We start from the raw sequence: 27,549 nt of genomic DNA on the forward strand, positions 1-27,549 counted from the left end.
TTCTCATCAAAGGCTCACTTATGTGGTCACCAATGTTTATTTTGGTTTAAGCCACAGACTGCCCTCCTGTAGGCTGTGTTGACTCTATTGTTTCATGTTTGAAAATGCTCCCACAATTCTCTACCACCCTCAGATTTAAAACCACTTATTTGACAGGCATTAAGGCTTTTACTAAGTTAACCCATCTAGATTAGCCTTTGATTGCTATACTCAAAGCTGCATTCACTCTTTACCCACTATGACCTTTCATTGCTCTCTGCTGGGAACAGTTCTGCCTCTTGTCTTTGAGTAGCACAAAACTCAGTCCTCCAGTTGAATATCCCAAGCCCACCCGTCCAGCCAATAAAGCCACTGATTGCCCTCCGGTCCCATCCCAACCCCCACAGATCCCACAAAGGTGGGCAGAGCTAAACTCAGCCTCAAGGCTGAGGGACAGTCTGATTCCAACGATTTGACCTCAAGCAGGCCTGGATATCATGTCTACAAATACAGGTATTTTAAAGAGAACTGTATCAGCAATAATGAATTTTCATCAAGAAAATATTGTCTGGGTAGGTTGTTTGTAGTTTTCAATGTTACTCTAAACTAGAATTCCTTAGACTGCTTTCACCTCTGACTAAATTACTCCATGCAATCTTGACTGCTATCAATTGTATCTGGTGCTGATTATCTCTTCCAAGTTTAAATTTTGCTCTTATCCAGTCAAGACATACTTGGGATCCATAGAGAGATCAGTGTTGCCTTCCACATGCTCTCCAATGCATATACCCACCCAGTCTTCAATTGGCTGAAGCCAGTGTTAATTATATAGAATCATCAATTTAATCTTTTTTTAAAATTAACTTTGCCTATAAAAGGGGCTCAGCAGAAACTTGTACAGTGAGATAAGGGCCAAAGCTGTGTTAAGTTTACACGAATGCTTTTGCTCTCACTCATTCAGAATACACCTGCCTGGGAAAGACCCTGGAGGTAAGACCTCTCTCCCCCAACTCCGTTCCTAGTTTTGGACTTTTGCTGTGACCTGATTTGGTGTGATAACATATTGATCTCTGACTACTGTCTGAGGATGGCTAAAGAATAATCTACAAATTCAGGTGCTGGGTTTTCTTTAGATCACCTTTTTAAGGTGGCTATTTTATGTGGTAAAGGTTTATGCTGTAACTTAGAATCTTACTTAGCGCGGGTCAGGGAAATCGAAACACTTGCTTCCTTAGAGAGCTACTGTACTGGATTCTCACCGATAGCTCTCTCTTCTCTGCGGTGACCCTGCGTTCATACTTCTCACTGCCTGTGCACTGGACTCCACTACGATACTTCTCGTTGTCATAGACGTAGCACCCAATTCAAGTTACCTTGAATTCTGTACATCCAATCCAAGCCAGTCGACTTCCATACCAAGCCAGCCCTTTCCAACTTTTTCCCATTTCTGTGGGACTGTCATCCTCCAGCCACCAGGCCACTGAGCCTGATTCTTTGATTTCTCCCTTAGGACCCCATGCCTGCTGACTCTTGTACGATGATGTCCCTTGGATGCACTCCTTTCCCACAGTAGCGCTGCCACTTTGATTCCTGGAGAACTTCTCACTCGTTCCCAGCCTCCATGACCACCACTGCCACCACTCTGAACCTGGCCCTGCTGGAGCCCTTTGCCTATGGCCTGCATTCCTCCTCACCATGCCAGGCCTAGCCCCTCTTCCCCGTACAAACCACCCTGATGGCTCCTGACTCTCACTCATGCAGGGTTCCATCTTGGGCCATGCGCTCCCTCCCTGTCTCCTCAGGTTGTCCAAGATCCCACCTGATATGGTTTCGTTGTATCCCCACTCAAATCTCATCTTGAATTGTAGCTCCCATAATCTCCACATGTCGTGGGAAGGGACCCAGTGGGAGGTAATTGACCATGGGGGTGGTTACCCTCCATCCTGTTCTCATGATAGTGAGTGAGTTCTCATGAGATCTGATGGTTTTATAAGGTGCATTTCCCCCTTTTGCGTGGCACTTTTCCTTCCTGCCACCATGTGAAGAAGGATGTGTTTGCTTCCCCTTCTGCCATGATTGTAAGTTTCTTGACGCCTCCCCAACCTTGCAGAACTGTGAGTCAATTAAACCTCTTTCCTTTATAAATTACCCAGTCTTGGGTATGTCTTTATTAGCAGTGTGAGAAAGAGCTAATATACCACCCTTCTCCAGGGCCAGCATGGGGAGTAGTCTCAACACAGGTTTGGCATCAGACAGACCTGACCTTAAACCTTCCCTCTGCCACTTCCAGCTGCACGTCCTTAGACAAGTCACACAGCCTTGCTGAGCCTCGCTTCCTCATCAGTGATGTGTGGAGCCCGGAGCCCACTTGCTGGAGCAGGTGTGAGGCTGTGTGTGAAGAAACGGTGCTGGCAGTGAGTCTGCACTCCATCTCAGGTTCCTGTACGAAGGTTTCTCTAAGTCTGCCCTGTTCCCTGTTTGATGTCTTGATGTGACACATGACACATGAGGTTTTTCTTTCCCAATCAGTCTCTAGTGTTTAGATGTCTGGGCTGCCCTGGCTTCAGGATAGGGTGCAGGAGATGGACTTGCATCCTATCCCAGACTCTGTCCTGTCCCCATGATGTCCAGCATGCCCACAGCCATGACTCCGTTTTGTGGAACTGGACTGAAGTGGACTTATAGGAACACAAGGCCACACTGCATCCAGTTCCCTTCATGGGCTGGCTGAGTTTTATTGGGCTAGCAGCCTACAGCCCTTTCTACACAGATGACAAAAACCAACCTTGAGAACAGAGGCCCAAGAAAAGCAGCATGCACCTATGTCTCGGTTTTTTCCTCCCACCCTAGATGTCAGTGTGACATAAGCTCCTATGCCAATGCAGGTTTCTCTCTCCCCTCACCCTACTCTTATTTCTACCAAATCCCAAAAGAGAAGAAGGGGTGAAAACCATTAGGTTTTCATAAAGACATACCCGAGACTGGGTAATTTATAAAGGAAAGAGGTTTAACTGACTCACAGTTCTGCAGGGTTGGGGAGACCTCAGGAAACTTACAATCATGGCAGAAGGGGAAGCAAACACGTCCTTCACATGCCAGCAGGAAGCAGTGCTCAGCAAAAGGGGGAAAAGCCCCTTATAAAACCATCAGATCTCATGAGAACTCACTCACTATGAGAACAGTCTGTGCAGCCACTTCCCTGATAGCTGATTCACTGACAACTTGCAAGAGAAGCCTCATGACAAGTTGACATTTCATGACCCCTCCTTCTTCCTCCCCAACTTTTAAATAGGAGGAAAAAACCCTTAAAATGAAAGCATTTGTCGTATCTACTTTCTTCTACCTTTGTTGCTGATTCAAGGGGTTGACTTCCTAATGAAAATAAGATACGCAGCCAAACCAGTGCCAACAAAATGCAAGGTCTCACTGGGGCATGAGTCTCCCTAAGGGACTCTCGGTGGAATCACTTTCTTGCTTCAACATGCGTTGTCTCAACTGCTCTTAAGTGTTCCAGTACCATTCATGTCAGTAGTGGGAGGCCGAGGCTTACACCTGTCTGAGTAGAGTTAAGTTCTCCTTGGTTGGACCCTTCCGCCTTTGTGTGACAAAAGAAGGGAGAACAAGAGACTTTTAGATAACAAGCAGCTTTGAGGTTGGGGATCAAGGAGAGGAAGCATAGGGAAATAAACACCTGATTCAAGTAAACAATGGTCATTTGGGAGAAAAAAATATGGAGCAGCATGAAACAGGTTTCCTCTTCTGTGTATCTGCTGCAATGATCGGCAGAAAATTATCTACAATGACCTCATCCCCTGCAGTCATTGCTGTAAGGTAGAACCTTACAAAATGGGAGATACCTAACACTCAAGGAAATGGTTGCACCTGGAATAAATTTCATTCTAACATGCTGTTTCAAATAAGGGGGAAGATGAAGCAAAGCAAACCCACAATACCATTGTACTGATTTTCCTCTTGAAATATTGCTGGTCAGTTTGGGCACCTGCCGCTAAGTCAGCAGGTACAGTTGACCCTGACCTATAACCTGCACCTGGGGCTGCAGCGCTCAGAAATCCTGTCTCAGAATGTTCTCTCAGCTTCTCTCTCAATCTTTGTGCCAGGGCCCTGGATAACAGGGGCTCTGCCCCTGGGGCTAAGCTTTAGAGGGCCCTGCCCATGGGGCTACGGGGACTGCCCACCTGGAACCTGCACCCACTCATCCAGGGACCAATACTCTCATTTCCTGACCTAAATACCTTAAGCCTCTTTGCTGCAATGTGTTGCTGCTGGGGAGCCACACAACTGCCGTGTCCACTCTAGACCCATGGGGTAGCCAAGGGACAGCTGATTGCAGGCGTGTGGACAGACCTTGAGTGTCTAGACCAGACGATCTGCACAGTGTGGGGTAGAGCTGGAGGTGCAATGAGAGAGAGGTGGGCCAAGGAGCTGCTTCTCACCATGCTGCAGAGTTCACACACCTGCTAGGAGCCTGGGCATTCTAAATTCAAATCTGGCCTTCTGGATGAACAAAGCTACATTTGTCAGGGCAGTAGGGCAGAGGAGATTTTCTTCAGCAAGTTGTAAGCTTGCTTTGTAATTCTGCCCTGGGCCCCGCATGGGAGGGGCAGGCTCCTTCCTGGTAGGGAAGGAAGACCTGGCACTAAAATACCAGGTTCACCCAGACCTCTTCAGCATCCAAGCCCTCTGTCCCTGGAAAGAGGAGATTGCACCAGCTGAGCTTCAGTCTGGTAGGGGAACGTGGCTCTCATCTCAGATACCTATGGTGAAGATGAGGAAGCCAGCTTCCTCGTAGGGATGGCAGAAATATGGGGGCTGACACCTACCCTTCCATGGACAGTTCCCCTGGAGGAGTTTGATGGCTGAGCATTGCTGGGAACCAGGCACCCTTCTCCAGAGGCAGCGACCTCCCTTACTGAGGCTTCCTTGGCACCAGGAGGAGAGGGCCCCACGTCTTCTCACCAGCCTCTCCTTGGGAGCCTTGAGGGTCAAGCTCCCCAGCACCCATACCTGAGGCTCCTGGCTGGGGGCCCCCTATCAGTGACTCCTTCTCCACTGACTGCACCATGAGGTGGGACACTGCGGCCACTGTCCCTCAGCCCTCTCCTCCCACCTGTGTGTGACTGCAGCACTCTCAGATCATCGTGCAGAGCTGTCTGCCACTCCAGACAGCTTCTGAAGTCCCCCGCCCACCTCTTTTTCATAACACAACAGAGAAACGTTGAAAGAGAGAGAGAGAGAAACAAAAAGGCTTCATTTTGCAGAAAGAACTCTGGCTTCGTTTTCAGAATCAACACTGAGGGTTGGCAGGGGCCTTTAACTTCTTCGCAACCAACAGTCATGGTGCTACCAGTCTCCTGCACATCCAGATATGGTGGGGGGTGTGGAGCTGGCCCTCGGGGAACCTCCACGAGAGGGTGAGGGCCCTGCTCACTGTCACCCAGCCTGCCCTGTCAGAGAGTACCTCTTTTCCAGAGAGTGGCAGAGCATGACACGTGTGGCCCTCCTTTTCTCTGGCCCCACACCTAGGAGCCCACAGGAGCCAGTATGCGTCTCTTCTCTGGCAGACAAGCTCTTGGTCTATAACTAAGTCTCAACATGTTTTCTGCCCCAAACACTGGGATCTCAGCACTTCCCAAGGGACAGCCTCCTCCAGGATGGCAATAGGCTACTGCTCCTCCAATGCCAACCCTCCTTTTGACCCCCACTGCCATCACCTCTTTGCAGATCTTTGTCCTCTGGCTTGCTGGTCACACCCACTTGTTTTGGTCTCCATCCTCCATCCAGCTCCACTCTGTGTCTCTTTCTCCAAAGCACTACATCCCCTGAAGCTAGGAAACTTTCCCTCCAGGGAGTCCTGGTGTGATGGTCACTCTCCTGCTCCTTCCTTTCCCTGGCCACCTACTGCTGCCCAGCAGAAGCTAAGCTCCATGATGTAGCATCCAGCACACCTCACCACCCACCCTGGCCCACTTTTCCAGGCTCATTCTCTCAATATCGTTTCTTGGCCTTTCTCCCAAACACCTTCCTCCTGACAAGGCAGGCCCCTTGTCATTCCCTGCTCAAGTCCTTCATTCTGCCACCTCCACTTTTGTCCACTCTATGGCTTCTTCCCATCCTGCACAGCCACGTCCCCACCTTCGGGATCCTATGTATGTTTCAAGACCCAGCACCAACGGGTCTTCTGTGACACCACGTGTGAGCCTGTGGCTTTGCACAGAGCCTGCACCTCTCACGGGCTGTCCCGCTCCGTGTGTGTGGCCTCTGTGTTCACATCCTATTCTCTCTGCTGGATTGAAAAGCATCACGTTGTTCTGATAATCTGAGTCCTAAGTCTGGCAAATAGGAGGTACTGAAAACCTTCTAAGCAAATAAACTAAGTGAGTCTATACTAAGACTGTATTTCCCTAGGTAGGCAAAATGCCAGTTTGGCCAGTCCCGGGGATGGGAACGTAATGGGGGCTGACTGACATCTTGGAAGTCTTTATTCTAGACTGAACCATAGGAGCGAGAGACATAGAGAACTGGTTGCCAAATCCTAGATGTGAGCAGTTCCCAAAGGGGCTGGGGGGCCTGAAGGAGCCCAACCTGCCTGCCGTGTTCTGGGCTCAGGGAGAAAAGCAGCGGCCCTCTCTCCACATGGGGGGCATTGCACACCCGAGACATTCATCCTGCTTCTCAGGGCTCTCTGCTGGTTGCTACGGGAACAATCTGTAGTCTTTTGCTCAGGCACAAAGTCAGGAGACAGAGCACAGTGGTCACCTGCTTTCCTGAAAGGCAGAGCCCTTTCAGCTTGGGGCAAATGCACCATTCACTCAGGAAGAGATGATGGTGCAGCTCATCTGGACCCTTTCTGGAGCCCAGGGACTCCCTGTGTGCAGGGGGATGCCCTCCCCAGGATGGACAGTGGCACGCTCTCCCCTATTTGACATGGCCTTGGCTCACCATGGCCAAAGGCTGCTTCTTGGGGCCTGCTGCAGTCTTAGCCAAGAGCAAGGTGTACAGCTGGGGGCAGCCAGAAGCAGCAGTCACTGTCACCGCATCTTTTCCCCAGTGTCATCTCCAGCAGCCAGTGTGAGCCTCCCCATGGCCCAGCTCTGTTCCACCTGCAGATCCCCCTTCCCCTGCATGGAAGGACAACTTTGACACTAACGCTCAGCTGGAGGCCACCACCACCACCACCACCACTGTCCCATCAGCAGAACAAGAGTCAGCCCATTTTGGGAAACAAACACTGTGGACTCCAGTGTCACACTTAAATTGGGAAGATAATGGATAGGGCAGCTGCAATTGCCTCAGGCGTGGCATCTATCCTGTTTTCCACCCTGCAGGGATTCACCCTCCCATTTAATATAGTGCTCAGGCTCAGGACCTGGATGTTATGAGGCCCCGCAGTCCTCTCTGCCACGCGCCTTTCTCGGCGTCTGCATGTGTCGCCCCAGGTCACGCATGCGCCACACGTCCAAGCTGAGTTGGACCCAGTTCTCTCCTCTCCACCTTGGTGCCCAGAAGCAGCCCTTCCCTTGTCACCCTTGGCTTTTCCTCCTACCTCACCCTCCACCTGGAGGCCGTTCAGGCTCCTTTGCCCTCACACTTCCAGAACCACCCCCCTCCACGCAGACCTGCTGCTGTCGCTTCTCAGTTCCTGTCCTCAGAGCTGTTCACCTCCACACCTGAAGAAATCTTCCCAAAGCTTTTCCCCAGACTCCCCACTGATGGTGGGAGTTGACAATGACAGCTACTGGCCTTGGCACTCAGGCCCCATGGGACCCTGCTGTTCACCCACACATTGGCCCTACACCCTGACCACACCAAGCCACAAGCACTTTCCCAAGTCATCCACGCACTTCATGCCTCCCTCCTTGTTCTTCCATCTGCTCGGAATGTCCTTTCCACCTTCCGGATAGCTAAATTCTACCTGCCCTTCAAAAGGCAAAGTCTTAAATGTTGCTTGTCTCACTGGAACTTCGTGGGGAGCCGCGTGGACTCTGCACCCCGTGCCCAGCTACTGTCTCTCCTGTGTTCTCTCAGGGCCCGTAGTCTAGGGGCTCTCATCTCAGTTCTGACCAGTGCTCCTTGGGAGCAGGGGCTGTTTCACACTGGACCTTTTATTCCTGGAGCGTAATGCAGTCCTTGGCCCACAGCAGGCCTTCAACAAATATGGGGCGAGAAGGGTGGATAAGGGAATGAAGGAAGGGTGCTCCCCATCAGGATTGTTTCCGAAGGATAACTAAGTAGATGCCAGATTCAGGAGGCGCAGCCCCATAGTTTCAATGTTGATTTTTCATGCAGCAGTAGAAGGCTGAGAGATGGAGCAAGCCGCAGCTTCTCAGGACCTTCTGCTGTATTGGTCCTATGGTCTGAGGCAATATCGTGATTCTATTCCATAGGACCAACGCGGTCTGTGTGCTTCTTGCAAGAAGAAAGAACAGAGCAAACTGAGCTCAGCTGCTCACAGCTGCCACAGGTCCTGAGCAGCTGGGACCTTAGGCACCTCTGGTGTTAGGGCAGAACCTGGGTGTCTCCTTAAAATAGCACAATTACTAGAAAAACTCAACTGCATGTCCATGGCCTGGAATAAAATTTATTTTGTCTTAAAATTTATTTTTGCATAACATTTATTTTGTCTTAAACTGCTCAGGATTGAAGAATGATGAAATATGCACAACGCAAGGAACTCTAATATCCACTGCACCAAGAGGCTGGTTTACATACTGAGAAACAGCTGTTTTGAACATTTTTGAAAGCCATTTTTTTCTGCTATGTTATGTTTTCTAGACTAACCTACTTGCATGATTCATGCACTTTAATCTTCCAGCTCACAGAAAGAACTGGTTAGAAGCCATCCCTACTACAAAGTCCTTTTTTGCTGCACTCCTGGACACAGAAGAATTTTCACCCATAGTTATAAAAATCTATGAGAATTATTTTATTTTCCAGGTGGCCAATGAAGGGAGAACTTCTGAGTGATTTTCAGGGGCAAAAAAGAATCTCAAGAGATAGGTGCCAGCAGTCTTTACACACACTAATGTTATATAAAAATTCAAAAGTATTCAATATCTGCCTTGATATGCCAGAGCTGAGATTCTACGTGTCAGTAGACAAAGGTGAAATACTGGTGAAAAACCTCACTTTTAATTACCTTGTGATCATTTTCCCCCTCTAACATTCTGTGCTACTTTAAGTAGATATCAAAACTTGTTAAACGATTGTATCTCAGAGGATAAATGCTGCTTTTTTTTTTTCTTTTTGGTTCTCATGTTTCTGAGTAAAAGCCATCATTTTCAAGTTAATAGAGCATTATGTTTTCTCTGCAAATAAAATCTCATAAGTCATAAGCAAAGAGTGAGGTAAATTCATAAAGAGGAGACAAAGCACTATTTTTCCTCCTGGCACTTGGGATCTCTGATAGGTTAAAAATGATGTTTTTATCTCTGGTGATTTATCAAACTCGAGATTTCACAAAAGATAAACAGATGCATTGAAGAAATAATACATCATCTTAATGCTTCATTTTGACACTTTTGGTATCTAAAGAGCATGTATCTTAAAGATCTCCCCTCCAAAAACTCAATAGTTTCCATGATTTACGCATTTAATTCTTGTTTTTAAGACACACTGAAATGAGAACATGCCAGGAGGCACCTTTCAAGAAGATGGCCACATTTGAAACATACAGATTATTTATAGAAGAAAAACTCAAAGAGCTGAAAGAAAATCTGGTTGTCAACAGACAGTTGCTTTTTCTATGTTTTTTTTCCTGTAGTTCATTTTGGTTTTTGTGTGGGTGGCTCATGTGAGCTCAAAGGTTATTTGCTAAATGTTTTGTGAGATTAGAACATGTTGTCCTTTAAAACCTAAATTTAAATTTATGTTTAGTGCAAACATGTTTAACTTTACAATATGTGGTATGGAATAATATGTTTAAATACAAAACTATATCTAGAGTGTCTATGATAAATCAAGAGCTATACTTTTATTTTTATTCACCGTTTAGAAGGTCTTATTCTCCATCATGTTCCCAGTGGAAAACTCACAAATACAGTAAGTACACTTGGTGCAAATAATTTCTCTTTTTACTTTTTGTGTTACTTTTGCCCATCAATTTCAGTATTAATGTAACCATATTTTGAAAGTACTTAGATACTAGAAGTTAAATGAACAGGGGCTATAGACCAGATCTGGGCAGTCCATCAAACAACGTACAATTTTTGGATCACAGAGTGGGAAACAAAAGAGCAAAAACACATTTAAAAAGTGGGAAGAACTTATTTTTTATTTTATTTTATTTTGTTTCTTCAGAAATGCTGAGCTCCCAGATTCAGCTCCAACAAGCACTAGGAGCCCTGCAACATGGACAGATGGTAGCAGTCTGCTGGGATTTGAGTCTTCCTTCTGCCTCTTTGAACTATGTGATCTTGGAAAACTTATTAACCTCTCTGTGCCTCAGTTTCCGAGAAGGCAGTGGTTCCTTACTGCCTAGTGGGAGATTAGAGTTGCTCTGTCCCTAATATTTTGCACAGGGCCTGATAGGCTGTGCCCTCACTGAATGTTGGCTCCCTTTACCCTATATGGCCCTAGGGCTTCCACCTATGTTATTTCATTTAATCTTCACAGAAACTCTGTGAAATAGAAAAAAAAAAAAAACAAAACAAGAAACACCGTTCAGAGGCAAACCCAGTAAGAGTAGTAGGAAGCAGTACATGCGAACTTTACTATAAATAAATACACAAAGAAACACTTCCAAAAACTCAAGAACACCAGAACTCCCATTCTCTGGGATTCATCTGTGGGAAGGAAACCCCTTAGGGGGTGCAGTGGATGGGGCTGAGGAGCTCCACTGCCTGTCTGGGGAAAGCTGTAGGGTTAGCTGGCCCCGGGGCAAAGTCATCATGCCACAGCTTACTAGCGTGTGACCCCAGGCAGTTGTTCACCCCTCCGAGCCTCAGTTTCCTCAGTGGGCTTTGCAAGGTTGCTGTAGAAATTAAACAAATTACAAGGGCCAAGCATTTGGCGAGTCTTTGGCAAAGAGAAAATTCTCTATAGATGGAGGTGGCTGTGACAGCTATAATCATTATACAGATGGCTGTGTGTTGGCCATCAGACTGGGCTCAAAGGGTGGCATTTCATTAGCATCCAGGTCAAGTACAGTCACTAACTTCTGTTCTTGAGAGTCCTCCATAAAACACATATTGTTAGGTGTCAGACTTCGCTTTTGCCTTTCTTCCCCCTCTCCCCAGTGCAACAGAGTTCTCAGGTCACTGGTGATAAAAAACCACCTCAGAATTTCTCACTTCCTTCAAAGGAGAGTGAGTCAGTGAAGTCTCTAAAGACAGCGTTCTTCAGGGACAAGCTCCCAAATTCAGGGGTGTGACAGCACTTCTTCAGAAAACAGCATTTGGGGTCTTGTTAGTGCCCAGCTGACCCAAACCTGAAGTTTAACCACACGGCTTGGGGAGATGGAGAAGCTCGGGGAGGGAACCCCAGCATGAAGACCTATGGGCACAACCTGTAGGATGTCAGAGGAGAGCTTTTCACAGAGCTGCCATCGCGGTGGGCAGGCTGTGTTCTTAAACCTTCTCTTCCCGTGTCTCTTGGCCAATGCGCCATGAAATTCAAATCCATTTTGGCAAAGTGGCATGCTCTGCCAGATTTTTACGTACTACAACGCCTCCATCCAGTCAAATTTCTTTCTCATCTTTTTTGTCTAAGAGCCCTCCTTGATGGTAGCACAAGGGACCTCCATGCTCCTACTTCTGCTGGTCTCCGTTTCACCAGGCGCCTCCCTCCGACTTCCAATTGGCTGCCACCTTTGTTGCTCTCCCTCAAAGCAATATTGTGTGTGAGTACAGTCAGAAGGTGAGTTCTCACTTTCATGTCCCTCCATATCCTGCCAACTCCTGGATTTCCAGACCTCAAACATCAGAGACCCAATGTCTCTGGACTCCCTAGACTCCCCAGGCTGCTCCTGGCCATCACACACTCTGTGAAATGGTGACCCTCAATTCCCAAGTTCACCTTTTTCCCACAGGCACTGCTCATAGGCCTAGGATTCAGCCGTGTGACTGAAGTAGAGAAAACAAAGCCAGGGGACATTCCTTATCTTCCCCAGTGTTGGGGCCTCCAAGATGCTGGGCCTACTGGGATTTGGCAGTGAATTCCATCCGCCTATTCTTGGCACAACAGATCTTCTCACTGGTTTCCACTGCCCACACATTGAACAGGTGCTAGACAAAGACGGGCCAGAAGCAGGGGCAGTGGCACCCAGGGCTCCCTCCCACCCTCCCTCAGGCCGCTTGTGTGAGGCCACATGAGACTTCTCTAAAGCTAGACACACCAGCAGATGGGTGCTGGGGGAGAGGAAGGCACACAGGTGTCACAGCCAACTAGCACCTCTGGTCCTCCCACTCTTCCCCTCCCCTCCAGGCCTCCACCTCCAGTAGTAACAGAAAAACACTGCAGAAACCCAACAGTCAAAGAATGAGAAGTGCTGTCTTGCAACTTCTGGTTTTACTCCAAGTCCGGTTTGTCCTTCATGATCTGGGTTTAGTTGAGTGAAAAGGGGCTTCACACAGGACTACTGGTTGATGTTGTGGCCGTTTGTTTATCTGAGCTTGCATAATGTAATGCACATTTGAGGAGGTGGTAGGGATATTCCCATAATTTCCTAGAAGATGAATGCCAAAGCTAAAGCTAAATCCCGGTGAATGCAGTCTATATAAAGAAGAGTCCCATTAACAACTGAGAGGAAAATGCTGGTCCCAGGGAGCATACTGGAACAAGCACTAATGAATAAAATACAGAAATAATGCTTTAATAATACATGCGATCATGTTTTTATTAACAGAGAAAGTCTTGTTTCAAAACAAATATATCCTTGAGAGGAGTCGGAAATTAATCTCCAATAGGCAGAACTCCGCATTATTATATATTCTAATCATAATTACAACCTGCTCTTAATGTGAACATTCTAAATTATTAGTCACTTTATTAGGAACCAGAAAGAGGACTTCCTGCTGCATAATGAGAAGAACTCACAAGCTTCGAGAATGAGAAAAGCAAGAGACAATTCTGCACAGAGCTGGGAAGTGGTGGATGTCATTTGTTTCATAAAAGTGCCTCCTTTCTCCTTTTTTGTTTAGGAATTGGTACACGCTTAGGGGTTCAGACAGCACCAAGCTTCAGAACTGCAGTTTCTAGGGCGAGATAAAAATGTGTATCACAGAAAAACAACGATTTATCATGGTAACAGTCACATCGCACTGCAGAAACCACTAGAGAGTGCTTACCATTTTTATTTCAAACACGGTTTTCCCGAGTCTTCAGGTGACAAACGGAGACAGATGCCAGAAGGCTTTTTTCCATTTGTTCCTAATAAAAATGGCTAAATTCTGAGTTCACTGTCATCTGGGGTGACATTAAGACTGTGCTTTAGGCTGGGGACGGTGGCTTACGCCTGCAATCCCAGCACTTTGGGAGGCCAAGGTGGGCAGATCACGAGGTCAGGAGCTTGGGACCATCCTGGCTAACATGGTGAAACCCCGTCTCTACTAAAATACAAAAAATTAGCCAGGCATGGTGGCAGGTGCCTGTAGTCCCCAGAGTAGTGAGCAGAGATAGCACCACTGCACTGCAGCCTGGGCGACAGAGCGAGACTCCGTCTCAAAAAAAAAAAAAAAAAAAAAAAAAAAAAAAGACTGTGCTTTAACAAACTGATCCTTCTCTTCCTTCTTATGCATTCTTCTTTTGAAAGGCTCCAAAGGCAACATCTGGGTCTGGTCACTGAAGACAGATGGGCTCCTTCTACTTCTTCTCCCATCCCCTGGAGGCCTCTGCCAGAGGGTAACATGCTATTTGAATGTAATGACATGCTGGTGAAATTTTACTGGCTAGGGTTATTGTGTTATGGTGTTAAGGATGTTAGTATCCTTATCTTTAGGACCCGTTCTGTATCTGTACAGACCTCCTCATTACAAATGGATTTCTCGATTTCAAAACATTCCTGGGCTTTCTAAAGGCTGTCACTGAACTAATTCTTATGATTTTTCTTCCATTACTTTCTTTATACTTCCAAGTCCTCTTTGTCTGACATTGAACCTGAAGCCAATTGCCTGAAAATTATCACTTGTGCTACTGTGGTTATGAACCAATAAAAGGTTCAGAGTTGATCTGGATTTATTTTGTACTGTGCCATCATCAAATCCTTGATATTTTCTCCTGGTGTGAAGAACTCATACACTCAGAATTAGCCTGTTTCATTTTCCTCTTTTTCTTCCCTTTCAGGAACAAGGTCAAAATGTCTACTTCGGTTATAAGAACTAAGGTTTTCATAGGGTAGTGATTAGCGGTAATGAAAAGGTTTTATTAAACATTAACAATGAGCCAGATGCAAAGGTAAGAGCTTTGGAGCGTTGTCCCATTTAATCCTTCCAACAGCCCCATGAGGTAAATATCATGCTCTCTACATGTTATAAATGAGGAAGAAACTGAAGCTCAGAGAGGGTAACTCACTCACAGTCACACAGCTGGTAGAGGTAAAGCCAGGGTCTGAACCTGGTGACCTGACTCCAGAGCCCCTATCCTCAGTCCACACTAAGCTCCACTGTGCTCTCAGCAAGCATGCTGTGCAGCCCGAGGCTCAACGACTGTGTTTCTAAGGTGAAGTTAATTGCAGTGATTCTTTGACTTCCCCCTCCCTTTTCAAACTTAATCACATCTCTGAATGTTTAGAAGTTTTTCACCTGGAGTCCATATAGTCCATCCTCATGTCCCAGGAAGGGCAGTATCTGTGGTCAGTATGTAGGGGCCCAGAGGGAGGAGCCAGGGCCACACCACCCCTGAGACTGAAGCCAGTACAAGTCTACATACAGTGAATGAGAAGGTCCAAGACACACTCACCTTCAATCAGGGTGTCTCGAGTGCTGTTTCATACCCCAGACATGTTTCAGCCTGATCAACATTTCTGAAGAAATAACCCACCAACAGAAGAAGGGTGGTTTACATAAATTTCTTAAAGGAATGAGGTTGATGCTGAGTGTACCAAGATAGTCCAGGGAAGTAGACACCCTGTGGGCTCCAGGGTCTGGAGTAGGTCACAGGGGACACTCAGATCTCCAGCCAGGCCTGAGGGCACGAGCTGTCCTGATAGTGTGACCTGCTGCAACCTCCTAATTATAACTGAATTCTATCTGAAGATATGCTTGTAGAACAGATAGGGCACGTACTGATGACTTGGTGGTTAGATTTTATTTCTGATGAATAAACTGGCATTCAGATTTAAATAGTACTCATTTTTGAGTTCAATTAAGATAAGTCAGTTTCTCTGAGCCTGATATACTGTAGGCGACCAATAAATTAACAATTTTGAGTCTGCAAATGAGGGGACCCAATCCTGTGCCTTCATGACCCATAGTCCCTGATGCTCCTGGTCCCTCTCCTTGCTCCTCCTCCATGTCCCAGGAAGCAGAAAGTGGAACTCAGTCAGAATCAGGAAGGCTAATGTGGTCATGGTCATTTCAGAGTGTGGTCACTGTGCAGAGACCAGTCTCTGGGGAGGTGTTCCCAGGGGGCCCCTGCTTCCCATCCCATGAGAAACCTGTGCTCTTGGCACATTTACTCCAGAGACCTGTGTTAGGAGGCTCACCCAAAGGTGCAAGGTCCCAAGAGCTGGTCTTTAGAAAGAAGGAAGAAGCTGGGCTCAGTCTGAGCCTAAAGCACTCACTCCAATTCAGCCCTCATCAGAGCTCCTGGGGCGGCTCCCACACATTCCTGCAGGTACAGTCACATGGCACTGAATCACATGCACTTTGCTCTTTTGGAACTGCCCAGTTAGGGAGGAAGGGGGATGGTCAGGCTGGGAGGTTGTGTTGGATGCAGGCACATTCCTAGGTTCCTGGCCATAACACCTGCCCTGATCCCACCGAGGAGCCCCCATCTCCACCCCATGAGAGGGTGCCCCAGATGCAAGCTGTGGTGTGACCAAACCCAGCCCTCCCAGGGCCAGCAGCGACCCAGTGTGATGAAAAATCCCATAAAGCTACCAACTCAGTGAATGACTGGCCTTTCTCTTTTAACACTTTCTTCCCACAGAGTCAGGACATGACGATAAACAAAATGATGGTTGTTGAAGTTAAACAATAATTTCAATGATAAGCTGTGATGGATCTCACTTGGTGTTCAGTGTGTCATTTTATTTTGCTATTTTGGTCTACTGAAGCCAAAATGAATATTCAAGTTTCTCAGCCTCAGCATTACTGTCATTTGGGGCTAGATAATTCTTGGTTGCAGGGGAGTGGTCTGTGCCCTGTAGCATGGTTAGCAGCATCCCTAGCCTCCACCCACTGCGTACCAGTGGCACTACCCCTCTCAGTGTGACAACCAAAAATGTCTCTAAACATTGCGAAACATCCAAACACTGCAAAATTGCCCCTGGTTGAGAACCACTGCTTTAGAAGGTTGACCCAGTTTCTTGCTAATTTGATGATTAGGTTTAAGTAAGTCTGGTACTTAAAATTCCTCAGGCAGGACCCCTGTTAAAACACCCTCCCATTTAGGAATGAGATCATGGCCAGGCAGAGGGCCACTACTGAGGGGCAGGCGTTTTGCCAACTGGCTCCTGTCAAGTACTGTGTATGATTGTCAGGTTGTGTTAAGTGAGCTGTTCCTCACTGGTTTAGCGTCAGGCTTTGTGGGTGTCACATGGTCAGTGTTCCTAGTAAGTTGGGAGTTGATTTACCACAAGCTTCAAGTCTCTGTAAGTCATTTGGGGTTCTAAATTCAACATATGGACTGCCTTTCCCTGCAGAGCTGTGTCTCCAGGGACCCGTAGATCCCTGAGTCACTCAATTACAAAAATTCAACAGGAGCCAACTGACCTCGGTGAGTGTGTGCCAGGGACAGAGAAGCCACGTGGTGCAGACACGAGTTCCAGGCATGGAAAAAATCCTCCTTCTTGGTCTTTACGTGTCCAATCGACAGAAGAAAACTCACCATTGAGGATATTGTGAGAGAGCCTAACTTAGTAGCAAGACAGATGGCAAACATCCGAAGTTTCAGTACAACATTGAGCATGGACACGGTGCAGAACCTTCTGCAGGCTGGCCTCTGTGACCTGCAAAAACTGCTCGTTAGATGAATAAATATCATACATGTAGAGAAGTCCCGTTTCCATGCTTATATTAATTTATACTAATGGAGGTCACAGACGTTAGAGAAACACGTGAAGGGGAGAACGCAGGCACAGATCCAGAGAGGCTGTTCTGATTGGGTCATTTACTGCCTGAAGAATTCAAAATACCAGAACAAACTACTTGAATCTAATCCTCAACATAACCAGCCCACCTTCCCTCCTTCCTTCCCTTGCAGTCAGGAGCTTCCATTTGTTTCCAAAGTGTTTCTCCAACATGTTATGTCTCAAGAATTGGCACCGGGTAGCTGCCATGTTTCATAATATGAGGAATTAACATAACCATGGAGATACGATCCACAGTGATGAGAAAGTCATTTATGCATCTGACAAATAGCTTTTCTGCACCTACTGTGTGCAAGATGGTCTTTCAATCACTCTAATGAAGGGAGTCTTTTTTCTTTGCTTTGTGTTTTAGTTGGAGGGAAGCGAGGACGTATTAATATAACTAGAGTAAAATAAGAATGAAGAAGGCACAGAGAACAGAAAGATACTGAATCACAAAACCAGTAATTACCATCATTTAGGAGGAGCTGTAGGTCTCAGATTCTTATCTGACCAGAGAGGAGAGTTAAATGTGGCCCGTAAAACTTTTCTTTGTTCCTTCTTGACTTTCTTTGTTTCGAAAACCACATGGGTTTAATATTTAAACTTTTAGCATTTGTGTGTGTGTGTGTGTGTTCAAGGAAATAACTCAAATAGAAAGTTACACTCAATGTATCTGCTTCTCATTTGTATTAAACTCACACCCTGATGTGCCCTCTCAGTTAAATAGTTACCTGTTTCCCTGTAGCTCTGCGGTTTCTGCAGGGCCTGGAGATCCACATGTAAAATCCCTCGTGTAACAAACACAGTGCTTTGTGCCCTGGTGGAAAAACAGCGCTGCTGAAAGCCTCTACCCATGTATAATTCAGCAACATCACCTGGGGCTGCAGGCACGGTTTGGAGGACAATGACATGGGTGCCTCGGGATCCACACCTAACTGGGGCATCTCATGACAATCAAGAGAAAGGATAATGTCTGCTTTGCTACCTGAATCAATATCTCTCTGCGCTGGTGTCACAATGACAACTGAAAGGGTGTGGCAGAGGCATGCAACTCTCAGGGAACAGCCTGCAGAACATCTTGGCACGGGGAGGACAAGAGCTGGCCAGACACTCCTGGAAGATCTGGAAGGAGACGCTGAAGCTCTACCCATCCCACTGTAAAGGATAACACCAGGAAATCCTGGTTAATACAGTTTAACCTCCTAATCATGCACTGACTGTCCCCCACCACTGCATGGGAGGCAGAGAAAAATAAAACACTATGCACATGTGTCCAAATAGAATCAAGGGCACTTTTTAATTTTTTTTTTTAACTCAATATGTAGAGTAAGGTTTTCACTGGTCTGATCAAAAGAAAACCAGGGACAGACAACTCAGTGACTGTGCAATGCAGACCCCTGCCTGAAGAAGGGACTTCAGGTGGGAAACTCTTGTAGAAAGTCCCGTGCAAAGCTGGCTATGACTGCACCCCTCAAAGAGTATGAGGAAACAGGAAAAAAAAAAAAAAGAGTTCAAGTGAAGAGGAAAGGACCCTTGAAGGCCTGCCAGCCAGCTCCTAAGTGATCTTCCTTATATGTCAATATCTTGGTGCTGCTGCAGGACATTGGAGCAGGCTCAGGGTAACCTCACCCCTGCTGGCAAGAGGCTCCCTGGCCCCGCCTCCAGACCCGCCCCAGGCAGGAAGAAGAGCACCCAGGTCTTGGGGCATGCTGACGGAAAGGCAGCCTTCCTAGAGACGCCTCTGTCCCCTTTAATTAGAGTTTATTGGTAGGAAATCAGAGTCTGAAGCCAACTGGGGGCTTCACAGTGATCCTCACACCCAGATGGGCTGACCCAGGAGCAGTGTAGGCTCTACACACCATTCTGCTGTCAAGTGGTCAAAATGAGCACATCAGAAGGTCAAATTCAGGCTTGGCCTCCAAGTGCAGAGACAGCATTAAGTTCGAGAGTATTGCGGGCAACCATTATAATCTTGTAATTGCCTATGCAATGCACAAGATTTTAAAAGATATGTATTGCACAAACAATATTGTGAAACAACAGAAATCAACCCTCTCATCTTAAAAAAAAACCTTAATACGAGGTTCCAGGAGAGGATTTAAAAAATGATATGGCTGTTCTTTGCTTCAGGCAATAAACCTGCTACTGAAAACCTGTGTGTAAATACAGCCTTATGCCAACAAAGTCCTTCTTAAAAATGCACCAGAAAACAGGCTCTGTTTTAAGCACTTAATCGTATTTGCTCATTAAGTCTTCAGAAGCCCTGGAAGTAGATTTTATGAAGATCTTCATTTTGCAGGTAGGAAATTGCAACACAGAAATGTTCAGTAACTTGGACAAGATTACAGAACTGAGTTGGAAAAGGGTGCCCAGGCCTCTGGGCCCACCTCCCTAACCACGGGCTACACTGCCTCCCAATGGACTGAGAGTGAGTTAGTTCCCTGGCAAAGCCTGCCCCTCCCAAGCATGCTGTTTATAAAGATAAGTATGGTCACACATGGTCACATTTAATATCAACAACATCCCATACTTAAATCTTTGAATAAAAAGATATGCCTATTTCCTGATAGAGCATCACACAGCTAAAACACAGAGCTGAATGCATAAAGAAGTACCTTCCCCATATCCATTCGCCTTTCTTTTCTTCAAAAGCCTCAAATAGATTTGGGCAGCAATATAGCCAATTAAAAAAATACTTTCCTGGAGAGGATCTACAAAAAATGTCAGCTAACATCATACTTAAAGGTAAAAGGCTGATGTTTTCTCCCCCTAGGTTCAAGAAGAAGATGACGATGTCTGTTATCACAGCACTTCTTTTCAACACCAAAATGGAGATTCTAGCCAGGGCAATAAGGCAAGAAAAGGAAATTAAAGGCAGAGATTAAAAATGAATAAGTAGGCCAGGCACGGTGGCTTAAACCTGTAAACCTAGCACTTTGGGAGGCCAAGGAACTCAGAGGGCTGAGGTGGGAGGATTGCTTGAGCCTGGGTATACTGAGCCATGATCATGCCATTGCATTCTAGCCTGGGCGACACAGTGAGACCCTGTCTCAAAAAAAAACTCCAAAACAAACAAAAAGGAGTAAGTAAAACTGACTCCACTCAAAAAGACATGATTGTCTATGTAGAAAAATCTTAAGGAATATTTATTTATTTATTTGTTTGTTTATTTTTGAGACAGGGTCTCACTCCTGTCACCCAGACTTGACCTCAGTGGCACGATCATTGCTCACTGCAGCTTGACCTCCTAAGCTCAAGCAATCCTCCCAACCTCAGCCTCTCGAGTAGCTGGGACTACAGGTGTGCGACACCGTGCATGGCTAACTCTTCTGAATTTTCAGTAGAGACAGGGTCTTGCTGTGTTGCTGGAGCTGGTCTCAAACTCCTGGGCTTAAGTGATTGCCAGCCTTGGCCTCCCAAAGTTGCTGGGATTACAGGTGTGAGCCACTGTGTCCAGACTAAGAAATATATGATAAAGCTGTTAGAGAAATAGGAGCACAGGAGAACCAAGGTGACATCATTTTAAAATCGACTCCATCTTAAAACTAGCGAGGTACATTACTTGCCAGTCACGAACCATGGTCATAAGATGTTTACAGTTGAGAAAACAGCTTAAATGTACCTGAAAGAACATAATCTTACAGCAATGGAAAGTCCAGATGTCCTAATACCCATAACAATATATTATTTTAAGATAATTATATTTATGCTTTGATGTATTTATTCACTAAAAAAAGCAAGGGGCCAAGTGCGGTGACTCACGCCTGTAATCCCAGCCCTTTGGGAGGCTGAGCTGGGCGGATCATGAGGTCAGGAGTTCGAGACCAAACTGCCCAATATGGTGAAACACTGTCTCTACCAAAAATACAAAAATTAGCTGGGCGTGGTGGCGCGTGCCTATAGTCCTAGCTACCCGGGAGGCTGAGGCAGAAGAAACGCTTGAACCCGGGAGGTGAAGGTTGCAGTGAGCCAAGATCATGCTACTGCAATCTAGCCTGGGTGACCAAGTGAGCCTCTGTTTCAAAAAAATAAATAAATTAATTAAAAAATAAATAAAAATAAAAGAATAATTTTCTCTACATCAACAGAACAATAAATTTTGCCATGCTGTCAGCCCACCCACACATAGACAGAGCTTAGCTTAACCTTTACAAAGGTAAAACCCCTATATAAGAAGGTTTTAAAACAAAGATAGCCCAGGCATGGTGGCTCACACCTGTAACCCCAGCACTTTAGAGGCTGAGGTGGGTGGATCACCTGAGCCTGGGAGTTCGAGACCAGTCTGGGCAACATGGTGAAATGCCATTTCTACAAAAAATACAAAAATTAGCTGGGCGTGGTGGTGGGTGCCTGTAGTCCCAGCTACTTGGGAGGCGGAAGTGGAAGTATCACCTGAGCCTGGGAGGGTCAAGGTGCAGTGAGCCATGATCACATCACTGCACTCCAGCCTGGGCAACAGAGGGAGACTTTATCTCAAAAAAACAAAAACTGAACAACGACGACAAAACACAAAGACAGCACATTCCTCCTCTTGCTTTCTGAGGATGCCCGACTCTGTAACTGAGTAGTTTTCAATAAATGACCTCTTCTCACTGCACTGTGACTTGCCTTGAATTCCTTCCTGCACATGATCCAAGAATCCCCTTTTAGGATTTGGATCAAGACCCACCTTCTGGCAACAAAGCTACTGGAACTACTGAGTTAAAGAAAGGCACAAAGTACAAGATTGATATACAAAAATCAATTGTATTTCTGTATTCTAGCAATGAACTGGAACTCAAAATAAAAATGCCATTTACAATAGCATCAAAATGTGAAATCCTTAAGAATACTTTTTTTTTTTTTTTGAGATGGAGTCTCGCTTTGTTGCCCAGGCTGGAGTGCAGTGGCGTGATCTTGGCTCACTGCAAGCTCCACCTCCTGGGTTCATGCCATTCTCCTGCCTCAGCCTCCCAAGTAGCTGGGACTACAGGCGCCCGCCACCACGCCCGGCTAATTTTTTGTATTTTTAGTAGAGATGGGGTTTCACCGTATTAGCCAGGATGGTCTCGATCTCTTGACCTCGTGATCCGCCTGCCTCGGCCTCCCAAAGTGCTGGGATTACAGGCGTGAACCACCACGCCCGACCAAGAATACATTTTATAAAATGCAAGATCTATACATGAAAACTAAAAAAAACCTCACAGAATGAAAATTTAAAAGACGACTTAAAAAAAAGGAGAACTATACATTGTGTTCATAGGTCAGAGAACTCGATATCACTAAGATGTCGCTTCTCCCTATATTGATCTATAGATGCAACACAATGCCAATCAAAATGAATGCCAGCAGACTTTATTTATTTTGTGTATATGGTAGAACAATACAAGCTAATTAGAAAATCTGTAAGAGAATACAGAGGACCTAGAAGAGTCAAAACCATTTTGAGAAAAGAAGCGTTGGAGGATTCACATGGCCTGATTTTAAGGCTTACTATAAAGCTATAGTAAGCGCAACAGTATGGTATTGGGGTAAGGATAGACACATAAGTGACTAGAACAAAGTAGAGAGTTCAGAAATAGAGCCACATATGTATGGTCTACTGATTTTCCACAAAGGTACCACGGTAATTGAATGAGGGAAAAACAATCTTTTCAACAAATGGCACTAAAACAATTGAACATCCACATGAAGAAACAAAGAAATAAATGAACCTTATCCTTTACTTCCTACCATATACAAAAGCTAGCCCAAAATGAATCCTAGACCTAAACGTAAACACTAAATCTGCAAAGTTGCCAGATGAAAACGTAACAGAAAGTCTTAGTGACCCTTGGTTTAGATTTTGTGAGATAAGACACAAATTTTGAATTGTTTCAAAATTTAAATACACTGGTAAGAAAATGAAAGGCAGGTAATGGATTAGGCAAAAATATATGCAATCTCATATAATAAAGGATTTCCGTATAGAATTTATAAATACATCTACAGCTCAGTAGTAGGAAAACAAAATCCAGTTTAACAGATGGGCAAAAAATCTGAACACACACTTCACCAAACAAGATTAAATGAATGGCAAATAAACACATGAAGAAGATCTGAGAAATGCAGATTAAGACCACGATGAGAAGGTACTACCCACCCACTGAAATGGCTAAAATGAGTAAGACTTGCAAAACCGAGTATTGGTGAGGATGCAGAGAAACTAACATCATTGCTGGTGGGAGTGTAAAATGTTACGGCCACTTTCGAAACAGCGGGGCAATTTCTAATAAAGTTAAACCTATACCTACAGAAGAACCCAGCCATTCCACCCCTCGGTATTTACACAAGATAAATGAAAACATATGTCCACATAAAGTCGCATATAAAATTGTTCACAGAAGCTTTATTCATAATAGCCAACATGGGAATCAGTGCATATACCTACCACCTGCTTAATGGGTAAACAAATTGTATACATCTACACAAAGGAATACCACTTCACAATAAAGAGGAACAAACCTATGCCATTCCATTTCTGTTAAATTATAGAAAAGGCAAATTTACAATGAAAGAAAGATAAGTAGTTTCCAGGAGTTGGGGATGGGGGAAGGGATTGACTGTAAAGTTGCACAAAGGAACTTAGTGGGTGACAGAAATGTCCTATATCCAGATACTAGTGGTGGTTATATGACAAATGCATTTGTCAAAACTGCCTAATTGTGCACTTAAAATTGGTTAATTTTAATTCATGTAAATTATATCTAACATTTATTATACATTTTTATATTATATAATTTCTATACATAAAAACAGATTTTTTTTTTTTTTTAAAAAAAGCTCATTTCCCCATACTCCCTAGCCCAAGGGTTAGACATGTAACCTCCCTTGCCAATGAGAACAGGCAGTTGTCTACTGGGAAGCTCCTCTGTAAAAGCTACTGCTTTCCTGATAACAAGATACCGCCTTTTTCTCTCTGTCCTTTCTGCACCTACCTGCTTGGAACTCAGCCACCTTGCGACCTTGAGAATAGTTTTAAAGGCTGTACTATGGAGGTATATTGGTTCCTAGGGCTGCTGTCACTCCTTACCACAATCCTGGTGGCTAAAAACAGAAAAGTCTTTTCTCGCAGTTCTGGAGGCTAGAAGTCTGAAATCAAGGTGTAAGCAGTTCCGTGCCCACTTCTGAAAGCTCTTTCTTTCCTCTTCTGGCTTCTGGTGGTTGCCAGCAGTCTCTAACATTCCTTGGCTTGCAGCCGCTTCACTCCCATCGCTGCCTCCACCAGCAGAAGGCCTTCTTCCCTGAGTCTCTGCTCTTCTTCTCACAAGGACAGCAGTCATATGGGGTTAAAGCCCACCCTACTCCAGGTGTGACCTCGTCTTAATTTGATTCCATCTGCAAATCTCCCTGTTTCCAACAGGGTCACATTCACAGGTACTGGGGGTTAGGACTTGAACATCTCTTTTTCAAGGACAGAATTCAATCTACAACCTGGGGACAGAGAGGACAGACAGTAAGAGCCCCGGCCCTACTTCGTCGTGGAGCCACAGCGTGAGTTCTGGGCTGCCTACCTCTGTCTTCTCATTAGGGGAGAACAGTAAGCCCCTATTTAGTTAAACCACTGCAGTCAAGCACTTTAGCTGATACACTCTGCCTCCCCTAACTGTTAAAGGAGATCACAGTCCCTCCTTGACCTGTTCAACAAGGGGCCAGGGTGCCCAGCACTAGCAAAGCACTGGGCCCGAGGTGGCAGTTCACCGAGTGAGTGCTCAGATTGTCCTTGCACGTTCTCTTGGCCCAGCCACCCACCTTCCACCATCGCAGCCTAGGACTGTCCCTCCTCGGTCTGCTGAGTCTTGGGTGACCTTAGCCTTCTCCCCCGCAAAGCATTTTAAGGCCCCTGTGGTGGCTTCACCAGCTGCAACAGCTTCAATTTCCCTGTCTGGCCCACGCCTTCCTCCAGCTCTGTGTTCTGTGCCTGCTCTGCCCTCCAGCCACGCTGAGGGGCTCAATGTCTCTCTTGACAATTATCCTCTATCATGCTCCATACCCAGGACCACCTAAGGCTCAGCACCATGCTCCGCATCGCACTGTTAATTCCCATGGGGCCCCTTCTCCCACACATCTCCACACCCATCCGGACCCACAGATGGCCCCTTCCTCATGCCAGCCTTCCAGCCCAATACCTCTTCCACGGGCTACAGATGTCTCCCTGCACATTCCATTTTTTGATGAAAACAGGATAAGCAGAAACCTGAGGGAGTGCACGATCCTCTGCAGAATGCATCAGGCCTTTTCAGTGCCATGATCTCTGCTTCCACCTTCTGAGTTCTTCAGGCTCCTGTCCACGGCAGAGTTTAAAACATCCCTCCCCTTGTACCTAGCCCCAGATCCATTTGTATGTCCTTAGAATTATTTGACTGTGCTTACTCCTAAATCTTCCCTCTCCCTTCTCATCTCCCTGTGCATAGAGGTGGCATCATCAGGAAAGAGGCCAGTCCTGATCAATAACTGCACTTCCGCCTGGCAGATAGAAGGGCGTCTCGGAGCCTGGATGTCAGTTTTTGCGACACACATCAGGTGCCGCCCCTCTTAAGTGACGACCATCAGATACGGAGTTCAGCAACAGATATGGAGAATGCAGCTATATTAAAATATTTTTATAGACAAATAGAGGTCAACACAATGATTGCTTCCCCACTTTCTGCTCTTCGGGGTGAGCCCTCAGCTACTTAGCCAGTAACCACCTTGCAGAGTCACAGGAAATGTCGCAAGCCAGATCTTCCCAGGCCAGAGTCTTTTTCCTTCCTCCTCCTCCTTCCTTTTCTTCTCTTTCCTTTCTGTAGTAAGTATCACCTGTGGCCTGGGTTTCCAGCATGGTCACCTCCAGCACAGTGGTACCTGCCCTCGCCTCCCTCTGCTGCAGGCCCCTAGCAGCCCTCCCTGCCTCCTGGTTGGCCCCGGCTGGGAGGTCTGGGGGCCCCTGGGGGTCCTGCCCACACCTCTCTGTGACTGCACTGGCTGATGTGGCAGAACACAAGGCTGCCTTCCTCGGGGTCCCCAGAAGCACGTCCAGATGCCATTGCTTGCCTTGGGGGTATCCTGACAGATGGAATCCCGCCCCCGCCTGTGCCAGGTCAGGAAGGGACCATCCCTCATCTGCTCAGCCTCATCTCTACCTTCCTGTCTCTCTTCCTGTTTGATGTTCTTTCTTGTGTGTGCCTTTGTGTGTGTGTGTGTGTGTGTGTGTGTGTGTGTGTGTGTGTAGGGGTCTTTATATATTTGTCTGCCTTCCTGTATTTTTCTTTTTCTTTTTTTTGAGATGGAGTTTCGCTCTGTCGCCTAGGCTGGAGTGCAGTGGAATGATCTTGGCTCACCGCAACCTCTGCCTCCTGGTTTCAAGCGATTCTCCAGCCTCGGCCTCCCAAGTAGCTGGGATTACAGGTGCCTACCAACAAGCCTGGCTAATTTTTGTGGTTTTTTTAGTAGAGATAGGGTTTCACCATGTTGGCCAGTGTTGGTCAGGCTGGTCTTTAACTCCTAACCTCAGGTGAGCCACTCACCTTGGCCTCCCAAAGTGCTGGGATTACAGGCATGAGCCACCACGCTCGGCCTTCCTGTATTTTTCTTTCTATATTACGTCTTTACAATTTTTTCTATTCTGTACTTTTTCATCTCTCTCTCTCTCTAGTCTAGATGAGTTCTTTCTGTCTGTCTCTTTTTCTGGGCTTACATAAGCACCTTTTACTCTTCTATCTTTTTAATTTTTCTGTGTTTTTCTGCCTTTCTGTATTCTTTGGTGCTTCCAAGTTTTCTCTTTTTTCTTTTTTACATTCCCCAGAAACAGATCTCGTTTTTATTTTTATTCCTGTATTTCTATCTCTTTTTCCTTGTGTTGTTCTTTCTGTCTTGTTTCCTGGGTTAATTCAAGTGTCTCAACTTCCACTCTTCTCTCATGTATTTGCACTCCAAATGATTCCTCCCTTTCATCTTTAGATATTTTCTCTATTAAACTTGGTTTCCTCTACTTGACTTTGGGAAGAGGGTCCTCCCCTCTCCACCCACAGCCTCTCTTCCTGAGCTCTGAAATGCCCTCTTTCTGTACTGAGGGGCAGGTGTGGTGGTCCTCAAGGAGAGTCTCCCAGACGGCAAGGGGGCTGGGCCCAGCAGCCAGCGGCTCACTGGTGGATTCTGAGATGAGAATGTGGGATTCTTGGCACCTTTGCCCTAAACTGTGAACCTGAGCTAGAATTCCAAGACAGCAGGGTAAACAAATCTCCCTCAACATTCTGCTACATATGAGAAAAAGGAAATACGGGACAAAGGATACAGAGGGCACCCTGATGTCCACAGTTTCCAGT

The 27,549-nt window shown here is 46.1% G+C and overlaps 1 protein-coding gene across 1 annotated transcript in view; it reads right to left on the reverse strand.

Annotated features, from left to right (window-relative positions):
• ACOXL (acyl-CoA oxidase-like) overlaps positions 1 to 27,549 on the reverse strand; it is a 368,775-nt gene that overhangs the window by 73,186 nt on the left and 268,040 nt on the right. The window contains 1 exon segment of the mRNA XM_011980527.1: positions 16,869 to 16,950. Within this exon segment, the coding sequence (XP_011835917.1) occupies positions 16,869 to 16,950 (82 nt within the window).

This window comes from Mandrillus leucophaeus, unplaced genomic scaffold, assembly GCF_000951045.1.
Source record: "Mandrillus leucophaeus isolate KB7577 unplaced genomic scaffold, Mleu.le_1.0 Scaffold214, whole genome shotgun sequence".
NCBI lineage: Eukaryota > Metazoa > Chordata > Mammalia > Primates > Cercopithecidae > Mandrillus > Mandrillus leucophaeus.